At 33.9% G+C, this 24722-nt stretch overlaps 1 protein-coding gene across 7 annotated transcripts in view; it reads left to right on the plus strand.

The window, feature by feature from the left end:
- The window catches only part of LOC105213285 (fasciclin-1), a 43121-nt gene that overhangs the window by 5089 nt on the left and 13310 nt on the right, over positions 1–24722 (plus strand). For all 7 annotated transcript variants that reach the window (XM_054226149.1, XM_054226154.1, XM_054226150.1 and 4 more), the window contains exons 3-8: positions 17614–17743; positions 17969–18138; positions 18665–18798; positions 18873–18969; positions 19687–19855; positions 19978–20138. In XM_054226149.1, the coding sequence (XP_054082124.1) occupies positions 17614–17743; positions 17969–18138; positions 18665–18798; positions 18873–18969; positions 19687–19855; positions 19978–20138 (861 nt within the window). The remainder of the gene's footprint in view (positions 1–17613; positions 17744–17968; positions 18139–18664; positions 18799–18872; positions 18970–19686; positions 19856–19977; positions 20139–24722) is intronic.

Raw genomic sequence — 24722 nt, forward strand, 5'->3', positions numbered from 1 at the left:
CTTCTTCCAATCGTCGAAACAATTCTTCAACTCGATTTTTGAGATAGTCTTTGGCTCTTTCAGTGATTTCTTGTAGATATGCTTGTAAAAAGACGGCTTTTTTTTGGAAATAGTAAAAAGTCACACGGAGTCATGACTGGCGAATATGGAGGAGAAAATTCACGAACAAGCCACGAATTTGAGCTGAAAATCGCCAAGTTCATAAAAACACGTATAACCTAGCCAAATGGACTCCCCATAACCGTGAATTTTCATTTTATAAGTTATAAAAATTCCCGTTATTTTTTGAACATATCAAGTACAATTATTTGCTCAACATTTATTAGCCTTTATACAAATGTTGTTGATACTTGCCAGCGTTGCACAAACAAGTGCATACATACATACACACCTATAGAGAACTGTGTGTACGCCAGCCATTCGTATGCAATTGGCGACAATTCCCTGACCTAATTTCTATGCCATTTTCTTGTTGCATACACACACATTTGCACTTTCCTCTGCCAAGTTGACATCGCGTCATGACGCTGCTGATGGCGTTGTTGTTGCCCTTGAATTGCCGCCTACCTACCTGCACGGGAAGCTGTGTGAGGCCAACTCAACTTCTGTTGTTGAAATTCGCCAAATTGTGGCAACAGTTGCTCATTCACAATTCGCTGCAGCATGCAGGCGGCACGACGCACGAGTGGATTAACACGTCGTGTTGGATTTGTTTTTTTTTTGGCCCGTTGACGAATTGTGCAATTGTGCTCCGTTGACGAGCGTGGTTGGCGTCCTTGACCTCTCCCGTTTTATATAGCGTGTGGAAAAAGGTTTCGCGGCGCATAAAAAACACGCTAGAAACGCAAAAAAAGCGCTGCTGGGAATTAGCCTTGCATCAAAGTGCGGTTTTACTTTACATTAGCTGGAGGTAAAAACGCTCGCCGTTATATTTATGTGTGTGTGTGTTTGTGCATAAAAAATCGATAGTTACACAAAACGGTCGCCTTAATTTATTGCGCTGCTTCTTGTTGGCTTGTTGGTTGGCCTTGTTTTGTGTTTTGTGCTTGTGTCCGCTTGCTTCCGTTTTAGCGCAGCCATAGCTGGCGGCCCACAAACTCACCTTAAGCAAACTGAAAAAATATATATTTCTACAAGTACATGTTTCTGTGTTTGTATTTGCATCCTGTGTGAGTAATCGATATTTTTTTACTATTCTTCATTCTTTCGTTTTTCGCTTCACCCTTTGGCCATGTGAATTAATTTTTTGCCCTTTCCTTCTTAGCCATTTTGACATTTGGCGATATCCGTGCGACAGTCGGCGCAGTTCAAAGTTTGCGTCACCTGTGTGTGTGCCGTAAGCTTTTACATAATCCGTTTTATTTTGTATATATATGTATGTATGTATGCACATAGCTGTACTTTTATATAAGCAAATATACCTTTTAGAAAAACAAGAACTTCTGAGGCCGTTTTATTCAGATGCTGTAGACCTGTTGCTTCGCAAGTAATCCCAATGTTTGGCGTAAATATTTTTCGTTCTGTGCAATTACATAAGCAATACATAAAATTTAATTTGTCTAAGTTAGTGATATATCGAATTAAATTGTTGGAAAGTTTTGACCTAATAAAATTTTCAGTAATACTCGTAACATCACGAAGTTGGAAATTATGTAATATGTATCTAAGGAAACCATTTTACAGTTAAAAAGCATACCAGATTAAGGAAATTGTTCAATTCATATTCCACCAAAAATTATATATTTAATGGGAAATATGTGGAATAAATTCACAGATGTGGAGAGTCCAATTGTCAATTTTTTATAAAGTCGATATACATGCACCTTAAAATCGATTTAATGTTCAGCTGTATTCATTGCATACTTTAGTCTGTAATGTTAGACGTATTCCTATGAACGTATTGAACTATAATCGTCGTTTGTTAAAAGCTCACACTTCGTGACTTGTTCGTGAATTCGTGTCAAATACAGTACTGTAACGAAGCCCCAGCCTCTAGCCGTTAGTCAGACGTGTGACTTTTTCCTCTTTTTTTCCTCTTTTACGCAAAAATAAAAATAACCTCAAAGGGCCATCGTTTTACAAAGCATAAGAGAAATCGCTGAAAGAGCCAAAGGCTATCCCGCAAATCGAGTTTGAGTCGAAGTGTTTCAACGATTGCAAGAAGCGCTGGGAAATTATTTTAGACGATTATGAAGAATGTCTTCATATTTATTTCAAGAATCTTAGAGAGGTATATTCTAATTTATACGAAAAATTATAAATCTGTCGATTATATTCCCGCCTCCTTACAATGATCTTGTCTATTACATCTTGATCGAATAATTTTGGTGTTCGTAGCTCAAACATATTATCAACATTCTCTCCATAGTTTCAAAGTGAGTTCGATGCTCTTTTGAAGTATCAGGCTGAGTTTCGGACATAATATCGGGTAGATAATAATGTCGATGTACTGATTGTATTCGATTTTGTTAAATATTTTTATGTAAAGTTGATCTACCTTGAGCATTCTCGCTTTCTAAAAAAAATTAATCTATTACTTTCATCAAAAAATACCATCATTACAACCAGCTACAGTTCCTCAGTCGAATAAATGCTTAGAAACTTCAATTTACTTGAAATTTATTGCTCTTAGCCGATCGTGCTTTCAAAACCTTTTCAAAACTATCGAAGTTGACACCAATTGATGCGTATGACGTATCGTGAGTCACAAATTGATTGACTTATCCATTCATACATTTTAAATAAAAGTTTGTAAATAAAAGGTAAATTTAGACATCCACACCTTTTTCATTTAAACATGCAAAGCAGGAGCTTTCGGCTTCCCCAGTGAACCGCTGATCATTATTCCACAGACGTTTCTACGCATGCACGACGGTGTCTATCTTGTACTCGTAGCTTCTTTCAACTAATTATTCATGCCAATGTGCGGGTACTTACGCACTAAAGACACTGTGTCGAAGATTTGTACGCGCCAAGACGCATTAACACATATGCATAATTATGCATGAAAACGCTGTGCGAGCCTCTAGGCAAATGCGTTTAGTCAATTGGAGTGTAAGAAGACCAGCATTCTGCAGCGATTTTGAATGTCGCTTTTTAGCACGCTTGTCCACAAGTGAGTGTGTGTGTGTGTGTCTAAAGCTAGAGTCATACTTTCTTTTAGGTTAGAGATGTAAAAGTTGTAAAAAATAGTTTTTTAGATATTGTAGATATGTCTGTGCGTAACTATTTTACAAGCCTGGCAGCGTAAGCACAATGAACTCATTTCAGTGCCTCATTCATTGTTGGCTTGGTTCCATAGTTCCACAATGTAGCGCTGTTAGATACTCGTACGTATTATGCATATCTATGGCTGGCTGGCTGAGTGGCTGTCTGTTGGTGTGTTTATCTCTGGCATACTTGGCATTCTCTTGGCCAGCTTGCGTACATTTGTTTTTGTTGTTGTTGGTCATAGTGTTAGCGCCTTCTAGCAGACCTCTGCGCGCTGCACACCAGCTGCTCATGCTACCATAACATTTCACATATTAATACCCAACGCACACACATATACATATATATAAACACACACTACAAACAATAGTTCAACTCATTTACATATTGTTATTGTTATTGTTGTATTTTACGCGCATATGATTAGTATTACCTCAGGCTCTTCTCTGGCTTTACACTGTCATTCCATGCCATTCATTGTAACGCGCCGAAAAGCGTTGCGCTCTGTTAGTCAAGTAATGCCAAAATTTCTAGCATCGACGTAAAACAACTGCCAACAACAACAACATCACGTATTTTTGTTGTTGTTTTTAGCGTTCATTAAACTGAGTGTGTGACAAAGGGTAACCAGGTGGCTAACAGCAGAGTTTTCCAATTGTAAATGTGTTCTTCGTATTGTTTTTGTTATTTTAGGTTACAGTGAAACAAAAAACAACAACAAAAAATAAAATAAAACTGCAAGTCAACTTGAGTACAAATGTACATATGCATAAATAAGCTTGCGAAAAAACAACAAAAATGACACAAACTATTTACACATACGTGAGTGTAATAAGTGTGTGTGTGTGTAGTGAAAAAAGCCTAACTGGGAAATGGGCACACAAGGTAAATAAACAGCGTGAAATAAAAGAAATTTTTGTAGTTGAAAGTCATCATTAATGTTTGCAATGCGCTCGAACATTTTAAACGCTTATGCTCAGAGCTACACACAAACATGTGTACATGCATAAAAACCAAAATATGCAGTTTGTTAAAAATAGACACAAAAAACAACATATGTAGTTTATATGTTCATATGAAGAAAGTATGTTGACAACCAAGTTCAGAAGGCATAATAATTACCATAATTTGTATTTGCGTTTTTTGAGAAAATTTTATTTTTTTTGTCAGCACTTGAGGTATTAACGAGTATTATTTTTAATTTTCCATACGGTTCAAGTCACATTAAGCGCGTTTTAAATGTAGGAAAATTGTGTTAAGTGCCTCTTCTAAAATACAGTCAGTCACACCTCTAACTATCAAAACTTGTTTCATAAAAGGAGGAGATCACATACTTGGATTTATAATGAGTAAATATCACCTTTACTGGTTATAAATCCAAGTATGTGATCTTGGGTGTCGCCTGGGTAGTATGTTCAACCTTTTCTTGAATTTTTATATTTCTATAAAAGTAAAAAAAATTAAAAAACATGATTTCAAGATATAGTTTTAAGCACCCTAATTGCTCCTGGTGTACGGTAGCTCTTAATGAGATGAAATATATACTCATTTGAGTAAATTTCCTTAGTTAAATTCCTAGTTGACCGGTATTTATCCAATCAGATATACACGCGATAAGATTCAAAATTTTACTGTATGGCAGTGATTGTAGTAGCTTGGAAGAATACGAGATAAAACCATTTAAACACTTAATTTTTGATCGTACCTAATTTGAGAGATCACAGCTAAAACTCCTTCCCCACCGTATCCCCACCGGAATATAATCTGGTTAAACGCCTAATCAGATTTGTCATTTGTTCAAGGCTTTCTGTCGACACTAGAGATCAAATTATATCATAACTGATTTCACAAAGATCTGTTTCTAGTGGTCCAAATATGACTCCAATCTTGGATTACTGATTGGTCTATGGGTTTAGGCAAATATTACTTCTTAAAAAAAAAAATCATTCCTGTACCATTGTTGTGTCTCCGATATCTACATCGGAAGTAATTTATTATGAAGAATTATATTTTCATGTTGGTGACTCTGTTTCCAATACGCAAATATTACGTATTTGAAGATTGGTTAACATGCTGATGAACCAGTAAATACGTAAGCAATAAATTGTGGGTGCCTTGTTCAGATTTGTGATGTATTATTGGTTGAGCTTTCTTTGTAAATGCTGTGAAAATGTTTACCTCGCTTACGGCCCACGAGCGCGATATTATGTATTATCTGTCTATATATTGGTCTACAACTTCCCGCAAATGTCGAGAATTCGGCTCAAAAAGTGACATTTTAAGTTGAGAATAAGTTTGGGATGCAAACAGATCTCTACAAATATGGAAGCTAAGTTGTAGACCTCATTCTATACATTCTAGTGCCTATCTATACATCTCCATCTTCATTCATTAAATAGTATCTTTTGTTATTAAACTCCATCTAAGAAGACAATTTTCAATGAAGCTTTGATTCGATGGTTCGGAACATGTATGTTGTGAGAACCTTACGAGCTGTGGATAACTAGTACACATCACTCTTCAGGACTCGTATAATATTTATAAGAAATCAATTAAAGCTGTCCAAGCTACAAGCTAAATTCACAGAACGGATTCTAGACGCTCGCGATTTAAACAAAATTCTTTGAAGTAAACCGCATAATTTTCAATCTCATTTCTCTATGGATATACGAGTATATAAATATATTTTCGCTTCTGCACTGCACTTTTCCTTAATTGAATATGCGAACTTTGCGTTCTGCACTTTCCGTTTATTTTTTAACAAATTGCTTAATTTAATGTCGTAATTTCTGCATAGTAATTGACCTTTGCATTTAAAGCGTTGACCCGTCTTCCTGTCAGAATCTTACAAGTCGGCATAAAACTATTTATACAAGCACATACACAGCATATAAATGGATATTGTATTTAATATATGTATGCATGTACATATATAAATGCAGTTATGCTTGTTAAATGGGTGTGTAACCGCACTTGCAGTCATGCCATCAGCCCACCGGCCCGGCCTCGGTCGCTAAAAAAAGTGCGTTGAAAGAAATTCTCAGCCAGCGCCGGCTTTCAGCGGCAGCCACTTGTCAACATTGGCATATTACATACTCAACCAACAGTATTGTTGTTGTTGTATTTCTCAAGCAGCAAATTATGTATTTACATAAAAAAAATGCATGGAAAAGCATTTAAATGCAGATGTGTGTGGGAGAAGCATGCATGTTGCATGTAAATGCAGGCACACATACATACATACATAAATGTCTATGAGCATGTGTGGGCGTGCCTTTGTGTGAGAATATTTCATATTCATATGTATGTGCGACTGTGTGCTGGCGCATGTGTGGGACGCTTTGCTGCGATTGACATTAATGGCACTTAGATCCCATTTGTTGCCTTTGTTTACCGGGCAGTCGCTTTTGGCCTCCAACTCTGCATTTATGGAACGTGCTGAATGATGAATGCAGGATCTATGACTATGATTAAATGTACATGTAATCATCATATATGTACATATGTATGGGTGCGTGTGCGAGTGTGCACGCGTACACTTGATTCGGGAGCGGCAAAGTGCTCCAGCGACTACTTCAATTAAATTTAATTAAGATTTAAACTGCTCAACAACGTGACGATGACCTTAATGTAGCCACATCGATTGTGTCGGCTAGTTGTATTATGAGGGGGTGTTTATTACATTTATGCGAGTGCGAGTATCAAAGCAAGAGTCAAAGCGCTTGTCTATGGGCATGACTTGCAAGGAAAAAGTGAACTTCATACATCTCTAGAATGTAGATGTGTATGCCTGACTAATTGTATGCCTGTGTGTGTGTGTGTATGCCATGTCCGATCCCGTTTCACTTTTCACAGCTATGATGGATATCATATGCAAACATACGACGACGTGGTGATGTGTGTCTTTTGGGGAAGTGTTAATTGAGAATTACTTTCATCAGACAGACAAAGCTTCTGCATTTCTAATATTTCTGCTAAGTGCATGTTATAAGTAGTTGTTGTTGTTGTAAGCTATCGTCTTAATTTCCCACTTTTTTTATAATGATACGAAAGCATTTTTAATTGATCGAAAATTAACGCGTGAAGCATTTATATCATTACAACAACTTTTATTGTTTTTGTAAATGAAAATGATACCCGAAAGTTGTGTGCATCAACTAATAACAATAAAAAAATTAAATTAGCCATACTGCGCAATTGTTTAATGCAATCAAGAAAGCAGCGCCTGCATGTAATTCTTCTAATTCAAGACGTGACTATGATGGATCGTATAAATAAATGTGACAGTGCATTACACTGAATTACTTTTATAGCTCATTGGTTTAAGTAACTCATTTGATAATTTTTTTTGTGGAAGAATTGATAATGAGAATACTTATTTTCGAACGGCACTTGGTATATACGGCACACGCCCTATAACTTAGAAATTACTACTTCGAAGTACCGGTATGAAAGCTTTTTTCGATTTCAAAATAGCATGAATCACAACCTTGGAAGTATGTTTTTTAAATGTTGTGCTTTATTGGAACTCGCATTTTCTACGAAAAAATCTTTGAGAAAGTTCCCTGCTGAGTCAGAACGCTTAAAAATATAAACCCAAGGCGATCAACTCATATACATAAGTAGACTAAGAAGGCTCATTTTTGCGGTTTGGAACTGAATAAGTTCGCGATGAGTTGCCTAGAAAATTTAGACGGAAATCTAGCATCAAATCTTATATGAAGACTTTGAAGATTCTTTGGAGTTTGAACCTTTAAAGCTTAAACTGATATTAAAAACTTTAAGCGCTATTAATTCAAATATAAAACCTTAAAGAGCCCAATGTCATTGGCTCATCTTTATATCTTCGAAGTTTGTATAGGTCTTTGGCCTGTTAATTGTAATTGTATTTGATTTAAATATTTGAAGGAATTCATACACACTTTTCCTTCGGATCTCAGTGACTTTTGCTGGACTTAAAAATGTTTACATTGTTCAGCGAATGTTGTAAAAAGACTGATACCCCAGTCAAACAATTATATGTGCATTTCGGTTTTTGTTTATATTCCTTATTCACTGTTATTTTTTGGATTTCGGTAAATGTGGAATAAAAGGTTGATATTTTACCGTTACTATGCAACGAAAATTGTTTCATACTTACAAAGTTAAAGTTTCATTAAGAATGTGCTTGTGAATTGGGTATTGCATGGAACATATTTATATGTGCAAAATCAGTTTAGCGGATCTTTCTTACTGATAGTGTCGCAGAAAAAACTTGTTTGCTAAAATTTGTTTTCAAAATTATTGTAGGTGCATTAACTTAATGAATTATTAAATACTTGATTACATTTATTTAACTTTAAGCCTAAAATGCCTCGTGGTACTAGTTTATCAGTCGAGGAACAAGTAATAATCATAGGAATGCATAAAAGCGGTTCCAAAATGGCTCTAGACCAAAGCAACATCGGAACTGTATCTCCAAATTTCTTAAAAACCGCACTAATTATGGTATAGTGCGACGCAGCGGACGAAAAACAACATTGATGAACGGTGCGAAAGGATGATTCGACGGCTAGTAGTTGCGGACATGATAAGCAGCGATCAAATATGGACCTAGTTAAGACAGAAAATCACAATAAATATAATTTTTCCAATTATACATAAAAATCAGTTTCTGTAACACACCTCCATGGCACCTAAAACAACGCTAAAGAAAGACACAATAAAGCACATTTGAGGTTTGCAAATAAATACCAATTCTGTGCCGATGAGTGATAGAATACAGTCTTTAGTGACGAAAAAAATTAAATTTGGTCGGCCCAGGTCATTGCAAGAAATATTGGAGAGATTCGCACCAGGAACAACGGTCCTACTACAAGCTATGTTTTGGAAGCGGTACCTTGATTTCATGGGCTGCATTTTGCTGCTGTGGAAAGCTATCTACATGTTTTATATTCACTCAAATGAATTCTAATATCAATGTAGATCTTTTGGACAGCGAGTTAATAAAATTTGCTGGCAATATTTACGGCATATAACTGGACATATCGAAAGGATAACGCTTCAATCCACACGAAGAACATCTTTAACGACCGGAAAATTCCGGTATTACAATGTGTAGCATTGAGTTCGAACCTAAATCCTAATGAGGATCTCTGGGAGAACCTCTCTGCTCCTGTTTCCACAACGGAAAGCAGTTTGAGACAGTACGTCACCTTAAATTAGCCATAAAGCAAGAATTTGCCAATATTTACATAACTATTCTACAGTCAGTAGTTAATTCTCTTATTAAGCGGCTTAATTTAGTTTTAAAATATAAGGACAATTCTACTGACTATTAAAATAAATATTTCTTTTAGTTAAATTCAAATGTATAGGCTTTACTGGTAAAAATAGTAAAATGCACATATAAATATTTACCATTAGCCTAAACTTCAATTCTGTTTTATAGTTTAAAAAATATTTTGAAATTTGTTAATTTTTTGTTTTTTATATAGTATACATTAATAATAACAAACCTGCATACTCAGAAATATTTTGCAATTTTGTAAACTTTAATTTTTTTGCAAAAAGTTCATGCACATATAATTATTTGACTGAGGTACTTGCGGCGACAAGTCGTCAGATAGTGGTACTGGGGTTCTTACACATCAGGTCTCGAATTCGGTGGGTTAATAATAGATCACTATAGAAAAAAACACCCAGCTTTTAAGCTTAATTTTGAGGAATATTTATTGGGTCTAAAACGACCCAACTTCAGTACGAAAAATAATGTTATGAATTATATCTCTACGTAGAAGAATGGCTTTTTTTTAATAAGCTGCTATACCCTGGTTATATTCATATTTATTTAAGTCTCAGACCCAAATAATTTTTTTGCAAATCACTATCTGCTCACTATCTCTTCTAAAAACGTTTACATGTGAAAGAAACAACAAAATTATTGAAGTGAATTTAATACAAGAGTGTGAATGGATTCCTCATTGAAGTCGTACAAACTCTTGCTATTTATTATACCAGTTTATGCAATTTATACCAGTTGTTTGTTCGATTTGTAAATTCGATGTAATTTGTAATTTTTCGGAGAAGATACATACATTTTGTTTAAGATTTACACCCACTTACATATAAAAACTATTTCTTTTTGTTCCATGTAATATTCTACGTTCAATTTAAAAAAATTTAAATTCCATAAATACACCCACAGAGTAAACTCTAGAATATGTATTATATACTTATACCTTATATATACACTTAAGCGAATAAAATTCAATTCTACAACTCATATACATACTCGTTTTTGCAATATATAACACTAGTTAGTTCGTTACTGAAGCTCCAGCCAATCATACACTCACCCAAACACTACCCAAGACCCATTTAGCCACTTATAGGATCCACATACTCGATCATATTTACACACACATATGCATACAAATATAACCAGGGTATGATGTGTGTGTGTGTATGAGAAGAAATAAATGTTGTTTTATCGCCTCTTTTCTTTCAGGCGACAACGCTGAGGCGCCTTATACCTGTTAGGGTAAGATATCCTTGAAGAGTTGCATTTCGTTGCGTTGCGTTCCGTTCAGTTGCGTTGAGTTGCGCTTTATTTCCTTATCCTTTAGTTTTGTTCTTCCAGTTGAGTTGAGTTGAGTTGAATTAAGTTTCATTAGACGGTTGGTTGCGTTGCATTCAGTTGCTGCGTAGTGTAGCGCATAGCATTTTGTACGTTCCTTGCATTTAATTGCGCACACCAAGCCAATACACACTCTCACACACACACACACACATGCATTCATACTAAGTACATAATAAGTTATAAGTAAACTTATATTTGCGGTTGAATTATTCGTATTTTTTTAGCGGTCGCCTGATTACATTGGCCCGATGGTTTTATGCTGCCATTAGGAGTCGCCCATTATGACCGTCGTCCTGTCGGAGGGTTGACTATTTGCCAAAGTGCACATATGAGCATATGTGCACTATGACCAGTGGCCACTGAGGGCGTGGAAGGAAATTGGTTTTTTAAAGCACACCACATAATAGATAGAACCGCTGCAGATATGATTAGAAAATTGGTTTTTCTATTCGCTCTTTTTTTAAATTCCACACCAGCTGCAATTTTTTTTTTGGTATTTGTATTCGAGCGCTTTTCAACATTCTTCCGGGGGTTGCCTCTTATCGCCATCGTCATTGTCTGCCTTTCACATTTTAAACTGTAGTCGAACACGCCAACTCAGGATGTTGATTGAACGTCTGTCATTATCTCCTACACTAACAACATATGTATGCCCAAGGTTGTGTGTCTATGCGTCTGTTTAATCATTTAGAACATTACCATAATGTAGTATGTGGAAAACGTGCCAGCTCTTTTTTCTGCTTTTTGTCTTTTGTTTTGATGTATTGATTTTATAATTGCTAAGGTGTTCTGCGTACAGAAAATGACAGTTATGTAGCTGCACGCGTGCCTTCCACGGGTTGTGACTAAATACATTTCAAGCCAAGCATACAGGGCGCTCACTCATCACATACAAATACACAGACACAGTTGTTACATGCGGTCATGTGCTTATTGGCTTTTGAATATATACACATACATATAACCTCACCTGAATTGAGTTCTCGAAATATGCATGTTTTACGTATAATATTTCAATTATAAACTCATTTGGTTTTATAAGTAGTTAAATAAGATACAATTCCGCATGCTTTTTGCACCGAGTCAAGCTATTTTTAGGTTATTTCAATATATTTTCTTTAAAATATTTTGGTTTCTATGTTAGATAACACTTTATAAAACCCTTCTATGTACTTTGTATTTTTTCTAGTTTTTTTCATTACATGTATTTTTAGAACCTCTTCTCCACCTTATTCTATTAAACCTTAACCTTATTGTATAAAAAAAAGTAAATTAGAATTTCCCCTTTCGTTTCCTTAATTTCTTCTTTTACGCAACAAAATGTATTCTACATATCAGGCAGTACCTACCTTAATTTTGCAAAATTTTATTTTATTATTCAAGTTTTCATCGAACATAATATAACGATTGAAGGGTCTTCTAACTTTTCGATTCCATATTCAAAGTACGGTCTGTTTTGTGTTTGAAAAAAGGCCTCTGAAACGGCGATTATCTCATCATTTGCATTATATTTACTCTTATCTCAAATTCTCTGGAGGTTTAATAGTAAGAAAAGGTCGCTGAGAATAAAGTTGATGCGTGGACAATAAGACCCATGAATTGTTTCCAATGATTTGTGATATCTTGAATTGTCCATTTTTCCGCGATTTCTTTCTTCAAATGTTCCATTAATGTTATATAATAGTCGCTGGTTATGGTATTTCCTTATTTCACAATAGTCGATGAAAATTATTCGGAAGTCATTAGAAAATTTAAGCACCAAATAGACTTTGCCAGCTGACTGTAGCGCCTTTAGGTACCGCTTTCATCGCGAATAGTCAACTCAGTTCATTGGCTTATCGCAAGTAGTCAACTCAGATTACTGTCGATGGGATTCCGGGGTTCATGATAAGTTCATCTGTTGTTACATATTGACGAAAAACTTCGAGTTTTTTACATCTAAGTAACTCCAAATATTGCTAAGAGTTGCTGAATTGTTGTACTTTTGGTCGATTGTCCACAATGTTTCGTCGGTATCTTTAGAGCGTCAGTTATATCGACTTTTCTTCGTGGCGGTCTCTTGTAAACTAGGTCCATCTTCAAGTTGAATCTCTAGGGAATTTAACAAACCTCTTCCTAATTGCTTCGCCTATAGCAGAGCCTTGACAATATATAAATGAAGATCTTGAGGTTTGAATGTGTTTCATTAGCCGAGATACGGATTTAAAGTAAACAATCAAGATTAAGTCGATTAAGCTGATTGATGTTTGAAAGTCTATGTCCTAATAATAATACAAAATCATTTGTCTCAACTGTTAGGTCTAATCTATTGTTTTACTCAAGATCATATATGTATACGCACTCGATCGAGAAACTTAGTGGAATGAAGTGGGTGAAACTGGGGAGGAATCCTTTTCCAAAGGTTACGAAGACTCCTCATAACTTTTTTCGATTCATACCCAGTTTCTTTAAAGAAAATAATTTGTAATAACCTCAAAACTCACAAATTTTGATCTGACCTAAATAGAATTATTTTAAACTAAAAAGAAGTTAAAAGTACTAATATTTTTACAATGAGAAGTTGAAAACTGCAGCGAAAACTATCAATCAAGTTTCTTTGCTTGATACTTGTGTCTTTAAAGTTGATGAAAATATCAATATTTCTCCTTTTGTATGAAAGAAAGCTTTGCGAAACTACAACAAAAGTATTATTTAGTAATAAAGTTGGTGTAAGAAATTTATGTGTAGAAAATAGCAGTGAGTCATAATCAAGAAAGAAAAAGTCAGCGCACAATCGGGCGTAAACGAGTTCTCAAACTCGTGCACAAAAACAAATAGAAACTTGCACAGAATTGAGTTTGAACCTACCCTCACATAAAATTAGAACACTCAACTGCAAAGGTAAGGGCAGCCAACACGAAGTCAACCCAAAGTAGAATAATAATAACAACAACTGCAAAATTATTAAACAACATCAACAACATTAAGCGAGGTAACGAACAGTGAAAGACGAGCGACCAGCGCCGAAGCACCGCCAAGGACCATGACACCAAATTCAATTCATTAATTTTCCTACTCCTGGCTATGAACTGCTCGTGTTGTTGTTGTTGGTGGTGTTGCTGATGTTAGTGTTGGCTATAATTTGAATTTTCTTTTACACAAACTTTATGCTTTGAAATTCTGCGCCAATTGGCAGCAACTACTACCAAACTGTAACGTCAATAAAAAAATAACAAAAACAAAAACAACTAAAACCAATAACAGTTGCTATGTGCGTGTTGTCGCTCATATGCAAAGTGCAGCGTGTAAGGGAGGCACAACAAAAAAACCAAAAAAAGAATAACAACAACAAATAACATGAAACGGATGTGCGTTGCACGACAAACGGAAGGACACCGCACTTCTTGAGCAGAGGGGTTGTGTCTCGATTGTGCGGGGTATATTAAGGGTTAAGGGTTGCGCGAAGGTGTGTTGGCCGCAAAAATATTTTGTGTAACGGCGCCAAATGTGCAACGCCCAACTACCAACACAATGACAACAACAGCTGTGTGCAGCTGACAGTTGGCTAACGGTAGTGGCAACAACTCGACACAAAGAGCCGTTGGTTGCAGCAAGTTTGCAAATGATTAGTCACGGTGGTCGATGGCCCGGCTGAGTTGGTACAGCCAACTCTTTGTTGCCGCACGTTGCACGAGCTGCTTGTGCGTCTACGTTTGCGTTGGCCGCCAGACAATGAGCTCTAAACAAACAAGTTTTAATTGAATGAGTAAAATGACACAGATAAAATACGCTGTTTGGCTAATAGCAGTTCGCAAACAATATTAAATTTAATGTGAGTGCATTTTGGGAAGATACAACAACAACAACAAGGCGGTTTTTGCGGAAATCTCCAATGCAAAAAGCAAACGAAAGTATATATTTATATATACGAGGTGTGTTCAAAAAATAACGGGAATTTTTAGATATCTAATTTTCAATTTTTTTTTTGCCTCTGAAGTTTTTGTATTTTAATTTTGCCTCTGAATACAATTTTTTAGCTATATTCATTACTTCCTTTGTCTGTAGCAGCCCCTAAGGGTAGACGTATTTTAATGAACTTGGCGATTTTCGTTGTTAAAAGCTCAACCTTTTTTGTGAATTCTTTGCTAAAAAAAAACAATACTGTAACGATGCCCCAGCCTCCATATTCGCCAGACATGACTTTTTCCTACAAATTTTCAAAATAAAGTGAGCCTTAAAGGCCCGTTGTTTTACAAGCATACGAGAAATCGCTGAAAGAGTCAAATCATATCCCAAAAGTAGAGTTTCAGAAGTGTTTCGGCGATTGTAAGAAGCGCTGGCATAAGTGCATAATATCGAATGGGGGCTATTTTAAAGGCAACAAAATAAATATAGATGTATAAATATTTTTTTTTTCCAAAATGTACGTTATTTATAACACACCCCGTATATCTTGTATAACCTAAAGCTGTCTTTGTTAATATATTTTGTGCATACAGAAGCGATATACTCGTGCATATACATCGATATGTTTGTTGTACAGCTGAAAACTCTGCAAATGCTTTTAGCTTGTAATGTTTTTTGTGTTTTTTTCACTTCTCTTGTTGTTGTTGTTGTTGTAGCAAAAGCGTGATGTAATAGCTGGTTCAATAAACTTTGGCAACAACGGGGCGCCTTTTTGGTTTATGCAAGCAAATGTATCTACTACATTCATATGCCTGCATGTACTGTTATGTGTCTGTTTTGCGCTTTTAGTTTTTTGCACTTTGTAGTCATAGCGACCGCGCTGGAGTGGGGGGGTGCATACACAAAGGATATAAGGGTGGTGGCGGCGCTTCTTGTTTTTTCGATAACAGCTAGAATACAAGTAAAAACATACTTACAACGAGCTGGTATATAAATATATACATAATTATACATAAAGCCATTGCACGCCAACTAGCGCCAGACTGAAGACAGCCAGTGTCTTTTATCCTATGATAATGTCATATTATTTGGTTGCTTTGATACATATATATGCGTCTGCATGAATTCCAAAAGCTTTAACACAAAAAATATTCAAGATTTTCAACAAATTGTCATACAATTTTGGAGCTACACAAGCTAACTGTTAGCATGAATTCTTAAGTTTCCGCAGATAAGAAGCTGAGTAAAAAGCCGTTTCGCTGTCACAAAAATCATCCACATATCCATTATGAAATTATCTCCAGTGATGTGCTACCCTAATGTACATACACCCCGTTCAATAGCAACGATAATCAATGAAACTCATTCTGTTGAACTACTTTAAGAGCTCCATTAAGCCAGTAACACTGTATAGTATTTGCGAGTTGTTGTAATAAAATTAGGCCATCAAGTACTTTTTTTATGTGAAAGCTTCGTTTTAGTGCAATTCGAGTTATCTGCTGCAGTTTATAGTGCTATAGCTGTGATTTTATACTCGTACTTTTGTACGAATTGCACTTTACAGCTCTCTCGCACTCTACGTCAAAAAGAGATTAAAAATATTTGTATGCAAATGAAATGAGAAATGTTTGTAAAAAAGTAAAAATTCGTTGAAATTAACGCGAATAAAGTTATGAATATTTTTCACAATAGTTGTGAAGATAAAATATGAGAATTGGTTATCAATAGTAAAACTGATTTGTTCTTGGCTCTGTAGCCAGTGCTATTGAGTATTTATAAAACTGATAAAGCTTTCTGCTAGAGACATTTTACATGCTCTGAAAAATCCATTATGACCTTTAGATACACTTTTATATGATATTGATTAGGTGGTTCTTATGAAATAGCATCAGCACGATAGTGCTTTTGAAGTTTTGAAAAATACCGTTATATAGTCAGAAAATATATATTTTTTTAAATTTTGTGTATTCGACCAAGTGCTGTTGGTAATATACATATGATACTAAATACATCCTAGATATGTTAAAAAAAAACGGTAATTTTCATTTTTTGAAAAACGTTTTTGAAAAATAAAAATTATTCATTCTATGCATTAATTTTGTCGCCTTTGAAATAGTCCCAATTCAAATTCATGCTCTTCTTCCAATCGTCGAAACACTTCTGAAACTCTATTTTTGGGATAGCCTATGGTTCTTTCAGTAGACTTTTTTGAAAAATTAACCACAATTCATTGTTTCAAAACGGCGGATTCAATACGGTGAATGAATTGTTACAAAAGCTTTTTACATAATGGTTAATTTTAGAGTTATGTCAAAACCCTGACCTGATGGGGTTAAATGGACCTCGGATTCAGCGACCCCAAAAACATAAAGTACACATAGTTAGATCCCCAGGCCAGAAGCAAAACTTGTTTGTGTGATTGTGTATCTAATTGAACCCACAAACGAGCAGATAGAAAAATTGTTTATTTACCAAGAAGTATATTTTGGATACCTATTTCTGCAGAAATGTTCGATTTTTATATGGAATTGTGCAATTAGGCCAATTTATTTGCAACTTCTACAAATATTAGTATTGATTCTGAAAAAGATTGGTTTTGAAATTTTAGTTAATATTAGAACTGCTTTGGTGCCCTCTACGAGTCGAAGATGTTATGGATTTTCTAAGTAATTTTCTCTGTTTTTACTTTAATTTTGTTTTCTAGTTATGTAACTCTCACCTTATTCTCTACTATATACTATAATCTACCTACTTGACTGCACCACTAAGTAGAAAATGTTAATTTTTGTTATACATTATATACATACCCACACACATATAATTGCAAATAACCCATTTCTACTGCTGTAAATACAACTAATTGTTATTCTTCTTCATCTTCTTTTCAATCTTTGCAGTTTTATAGTTTACTAGAGCAAAATATCATTGCGAATTCCACTTTAACACTGCGACCATGCACAGTGTTTGTGCCTACAAATGCGGCATTCCAGCGCCATAATGGATCCAAACATGTGCTCTATCACATAAGTGAGTAACAATGCGTATTCAAGCGAAAATTAATTGAAATTCACAAAAAAAAGATAACTTTTTATTGTCAGCATTCTTATTGTATTATATGAATTATTCTTGTTGTTGTTGAAAGAATTTCACAGCAAACAACAAATAAATTACTTAAACTAACGAATGCTAACTTTATTATTGTTGTTGTTGTTGTTGTAAATCTGTTTAACATAATAATTCATGTAATTACAGCAACGACACCAATGACGAAGGACGAACTCATAAAGGTTATACCATCGGATATGGGTGGCAATCCATCATTGTATATAACGAAAAATCGCAATGGCGATACATATGTGAATAATGCTAGAATAATACCATCGCTAACGGTCGAAATGACCAATAGTCTGGGAATGCGTCAGGTGAGTTGTGAATTAAAATGAAATTAGCTTCTTTTTCGAAAAACCCTAAAATTATAAAGTCGTGGAACAGAAACTGTTAAGATGGCGGGGAATCCTCATAAAGAAGTCTGCCTCCGTTGATTTCTTGTTAGAGTTCAATATAATATTCCAATTATAGAAGACTGATATTTTATTAATACTATAGGTTCATTGAGGTGGGAACCCAATTTCGTAATAATTATCGGTAATTTTGTTACAAATCGGTCGAGAAATATTTGTCGAACCGTATGATTTTATATTATCTACAGTGGAATAACTTATTTCTTTATTTTATGGAGATATGTTTGTCTCAAGCAATACTTCAGGTGAATAGTTCATGATATTAATCAGAATTTAGGAATAAACGACAGTAATATAGCGTCTTTAATTTGTCTTACTGAAAATATCCTAGACCCAGGCGTGCTTTATCTATAACAGTTCAAAATCCCCATTATTTATATTAACAATTATTCCGTTATTTTTATTAAAACTATTTTTCTTCTCGCAGGTGATGCATATAATCGATGAAGTCTTGGTGCCACTTACTGCTCTGCCCACTGCCAAAATGGAGTACACCAATTTGGATGCGTATCAATTCATGAAACAGGCCGACATTTTAGATATCGGCGATAATCGTTTGAGGTATTATTTCGACGTTTAATGAAACACGGGGGAAATATTATTTTAAATTTCTCTCTTCTGTTTTACAAACTCAGATCGTATCGCTCGCAAGTGACTTTAATGCGTAAGGATAATCTGTATCAGGCGCCAGGTGGACACACATTTTTAGTACCCGTCGATGAAGGTTTCAAGGTAAGCAATTAAAAAACAATTTGGTTATATTATTTATATTTAAATTTAAAAACACACTCAATAAACATAGTAGTAGAGACATGAGCATTTAACTAGTAAAAAACAACTAGTTACTTTGGTTACTAGTTCTGTAACCACATTCATTTTGTTGAATATTTGAAAAACTGAAAAAAATAATTTTAGAATCTAAAAATTGGTAATTTTTTTTTATCAATTTAAATATTGCTGGAAAATTAACGGTGCTTGTGTTTACTTTCAAATAACATTCTTTAGAGTATTGGCGATTCTTTTAATTGATTGCCAATGATTTTTAATTATATAACTGTTCACTTTTATTTACATTTATTTTCAAATACAATCTGTTTCAATAATAACTGGTCACTAAACTTATCAAAATCGGACCAGTTCATTTTAAACTAGTTTTGGGCCAATGCAGTTTACTAAAAAACTTAAAAAGAATATAACTAACTGTTATGTTTAGTTGATTTAAATTCTCCCAAAATCCTCACATTTAAACTTTACTGCTTCAGAGCCTGAAAACCCAATTTTTACTAGCTTCATACGCAAATTTCCCTATAGGGCCACACCTATTGCCTTTATGTCTACATAATATTTACTCTCATGTCTGCCAAACATCTAAATACATATCTAGCTGACATTTAATAGCCGCACTTATTGCAACCACTAATCAATTAAATGTCAATTGAATTGTCATAGCAAACCACACGCAGCAGCCTGGTGGACAACAAAGTCATCGACGGACACGTCATACCGAACAATGTGATTTTTACAGCCGCCGCACAAATGGAGGTGCCACAAACCACAGCCGCATTTGAGGACAATCTCAAAGTAACCGTTAGTTTCTTCAAGCAAAAAGATGGCAAAAGTAAGTAGATTTACGGTGTTTAAAACCAGCTCCATGCCACATACATACAAACAACCGTTAGCTTTAATCCACTAATGCGTTTTCTTGTCATTCGTTCTCTCTCTCTCTCTCTCTGCTTGCAGTGTACGTCAAATCGAACACTATTATTGGTGATGCCAAACACCCCACCGGTGTTGTGTTGGCGGAAATCGTCAAAGGCAACATTCCCGTGCGAAATGGTGTGGTGCATCTGATTCATCGGCCGCTTATGATAATCGACTCGACGGTGACGCAATTTCTACAGGTAGGTGTTCGATTACAAATATAAACACACACGTTGAGTGCTTATTGTTCTGTGTGAGTGTGTGAGCGAAGTAGGAAAACAATACAACAACAAATTTCTTTTTTATTACACCGGTCTGTGTATGTGTGTGTGTGTGTGTTTACATTTTACATAGTATATAACACGCCCCACAACATTAGAAATTCTCTTTGTGTTGGTCTTTTAATCTACAACAACAACAAAGCACAAGCGCGCGCAGTAAATGGTTTATTTGATTGTAAATTGAAATAAGAAATAAAAAAAAATAAAAAAATATTAATTTTATCAAACCGCTGTTTACTGCACGTTGCTTAGCACAACAAACACCCACATACAGTCAAAACTCGATAACTTTTACTATTAGCGGAGTACTAAAAAAAAAAAGTAATAATAATAAAATTAATTTAAAATGATATATTGGAGTTATCAAGCTTTGTCTGCGTTCTTATAATTTACTGCACCCTTGCTTTGCTTATAAAAATATGCTTTTAAAACGGTAGTGGCAATTTAACTTGTAAATATAAAATTAATTATTGTTTAGTAATAAACTATACATATGCAGCCATAATATTTTCCGGTTCTGGTGTATAATGAGTAAATTTAAATTAATATATTATAACTGCCAATGGTTTCATATTTCAAGTAGCTTGACTCAAGTACGAGGTGTGTTCAAAAAATAATGGGAATTTTAAAATTTAGTGTCAAAATTATTTTGTGTCATGTTGATATATGTACATGTCCCTCTAGTACGATACGATTTCCAGCTGCATTTATTGCTGACTTCTTTTAAAGCTCACACTTCGTTGCTTGCTCATGAATTCTTGGCCAAAAGAAAAAAACGTGTTTCGACGATTGGAAGAATCGCTGGTAGTGCATAATATCGAATGTGGGCTATTTTAATGACAACATTAATGTAGACGATTGAAAAAATATTCTTAAAAAAATTTAAAATTCCCGTTATTTTTTGAACACACCTCATGTACCAGTTATGCGGTAATGAATAATGGTTTGCTAGAAAAAATCTTAAATACAGCCAATCAATCAATTAATAAATCATGAAAAATACCATATTGGTGTGTAGTTTTAAAGGTCGCAAACTTTGAGCTGAGCTTACAATATTTGTTTTAGCTCACTTTAAGTAAAATATATCAAAACAAAGCTTTCTATTTATAAAAACATAAAATAATACTCGATTTTGTGGCTAAATTTTTCCCCAGTTATTTTGAAAATATTATAATAATTTTGAATACTTTTAAAATGTTGCTCATACGTCACGTTGTACTCAGTTCCGTATTTATAGCAGTAAATATTCGATATAATATCAGTAAACTTTTATATTTTATAAAGAAATTTCTGGGTTAATGTAGCTGTAATAATTTAAGAAAAGTTTAAGCTCGATAATTTAAGCTAAAAACTTTGTTTCACAAAATAAAAGGAATTAAAACGGTATATCAAACTTGAAGAATATAAACGTTGCCTACAATTAGGAGCAATGTGCTATCTGAGCAAATATCTTCAAATGTGATAGTTATTTTATTAAGCTTATTTATAAGTAAATTTTCGATATATTTCCCTTGATATTACATATTGAGCTCGTCTATCGATAATTTTTAATAGAGGCGTAGACTGAGTACGCGAAAATAATTCCGATATATAACTGATTTCTACAAACGAAGTACAAATTTATCGATTTATTGCTACTCGACTGGCTTAATCCATACAAATATTCGCATATATAAAGATTGTTTATTTTTAATTGCTTTTTATAAACGTGTGTCATTTGTCTTCGAGCACTAATTGTTTTTTCATTTAAACGCCCTGCGCACAACTTAGCAGCTTTGATCTGACTTGAACCTGCTACAGTCATTTGAAAAAAAAAGTTGTATACAACTCAAACAGGTTTCTCGTATGAACAAAGCGAATGCACATAAATTTCTAATATTGAAAAAAAAAATCACGCAATTTTAAATTAGCAAATTTATGTACAAATATTTTGCAATAAGCGTACGTTTTCACTTTTTGTTTACAGTCATTGAGAAAAGCATTACAAAAGCAAAAAAATTAAACATAACAAAAACGCAAAAATTTCAGTTATTTCAATACTAAAACAAAAAACAATACAAAATGCAAAACAAACACAATTTTTTAAACAAAATAGAAAACAAAAAAACCAAAAAACCCTTAAGACTGATTTTACCTCGAACTTGAATTAGCAAATGTGCGATTTTGTAATTCGTTTTCGGTTTGATGTAAAATCATAAGCAAAATTTTATTTTAAAATAATTTTTAAAATATAAATTTTATTTTAAAAAAATTTTGGGTGCGATGTAAGTATACAAAACCAATAAACGTTGTAATTTTGTTATGAATATGAACAAATTCGTTCACAACATCGTTCACTCACGCCCCACCCGAAAAATCGTCATATTCAGTCAGTTGAAGTATACTAATTGGCAACTCTATTGATTGAAAAATCATTTTATATTTATGTAAATATGCAAATAGTTTGCAGAGTTTCAAAATTCGAAATTTTTTAATAATTTAAATTTATTATATAAGAACAATTTTTTAAGTAAAAATATATGCTGTACATAGATACCATTGCTACATACTGGTCCATTTCATACAGCTCTAACTCGTCAAAGCGTCATTCACGCACACATTTTCATACACTTTAGCAGCAACTTACACTGTTTACTAAAAATATGCATCTTCAGTAAGCAATGCATAGAACTACACAGACTATTGTGAAACTTTTAGTTAGCTTTGAAGTAATTAGACACTCTTTTGAGTAGAATTCTTTTCAAAACACATGCATTTTTTAATTAACCAGTTGGAAACATGTTCAAAAAATTTCTCATATAAAGTACATTTAGAAAAAATATCTAATAAGTTCCTAAAGTTTACTATTCTACTATTTACTTCCAAAAATAAAGTTGACTTTTATTTTAGCCGGACTAAAGTCGTCTATACTACTCTACTTTCTCAAAAATATATTTACTAATATATTTAAAGTATAAAAATACTTTTGATTTGAATCTCTTGACAGATCTCCCAAAAAAAAAGAAAAAATTGTAAGCTATTGTTAGACAAACAAATTTACATACATACATTATATGCCTAAAATTTTTGTTTATTTTTTTTAAACACAAAATCAAAATGGAAAATAAAACTGATAAATTATGAAATCTTAAATAATACTTTATAACCTTTAAAAAGTTTAGATTTCTATATTTTTATTCGATTTTGTTAAAGAACAAAAATTAAAATTCGACGCTTTCATAATTGGAGGACTAACTCAAATTCTCAAAACATCAAATCTCAAATCCAAAATACTTTAGACCTCTAAAAACTATATATGAGATAATCGATATGGAGTCGATCCTGATACAGAACTAAAGTTAGAACTCAGCTCTTGAATGATTGGAGGATTAACTCAAATCCTCAAAATATCTAATCGTAAATCCACATAATACTTCTTGAATTGTAGAAAATTTAAATTTCTAATGTCAGAATAAAAAGACAGCGGCTACGCTGGCTAGGTCATGTTGTCCGAATGGACGAAAACACTCCAGCCCTGAAAGTGTTCGATGCAGTACCCGCCGGAGGAAGCCGAGGAAGGGGAAGGCCTCCACTCCGTTGGAGGGACCAGGTGGATAGCGACCTGGTTACACTTGGGATCTCCAACTGGCGCCGAACTGCGAAGTAGAGAGAGAGGTGGCGCACTATCGTCGATTCGGCTATAACCGGCTAAACGGTTACAACGCCAATCACATACAATGTCAGAATTCAACTCTTGAATTATTAGAGAACTAAAACAAGTTCTTGTATCAATATATGTGAGTCGGAGTTATAGATTATGAATATAATGATCCATATAATTATCTATCTCAAATTTGAAAATAATTTGAATCAGTGATATATTATTAAATTAAAATATTTATAAACAAACACTTTTTATTTTTGCAATAGAATTTCGACTTCACTCTTCTTTTATCGACAACTAACCACAAATTTCGATAGAAAATAAATTTAATTGAAAAAGGTTTATTAGGGTTAAGCACTGGTCGATTAATTCGATTAAATCGTTTTATATCGATCTTGGACATTTGTGTCAACATTAACCCAACAAAATATTTGTAGAGAATGAAAATGTCTTCATTCTCAAATGTCTGAAAATGTCACTTTTGAGCCGAATTCTCGACATTTGGGGGAATGTCTCTAGGGTTAAAATAATAAATGATATGATAGAAGGGTCAATTCCTAATATGTTATTATCTCGATTTAAAATTAATATAATAATTAATCTATATGTATAACCATAAAAAAAATCCTAACAAATATTTAATACCGAGTTGACTCTGATTATCGATAGTTTTCCGACTCCTTCGTTAGAGATTGGAGAATAAGACTAGTTCCCTGATAACCCCAAAGTTAAAAAAAATAATAATAAATAAATAAATAAATAAATCGAAAAAATTAATGAATCAAAAAATACAAAATAAAATAACAAGTTAGCTTTCAATGAATAATTATCAAAGTATGATTTTTTTTTTCAAAATATTT

This window comes from Zeugodacus cucurbitae, chromosome 2, assembly GCF_028554725.1.
Source record: "Zeugodacus cucurbitae isolate PBARC_wt_2022May chromosome 2, idZeuCucr1.2, whole genome shotgun sequence".
NCBI lineage: Eukaryota > Metazoa > Arthropoda > Insecta > Diptera > Tephritidae > Zeugodacus > Zeugodacus cucurbitae.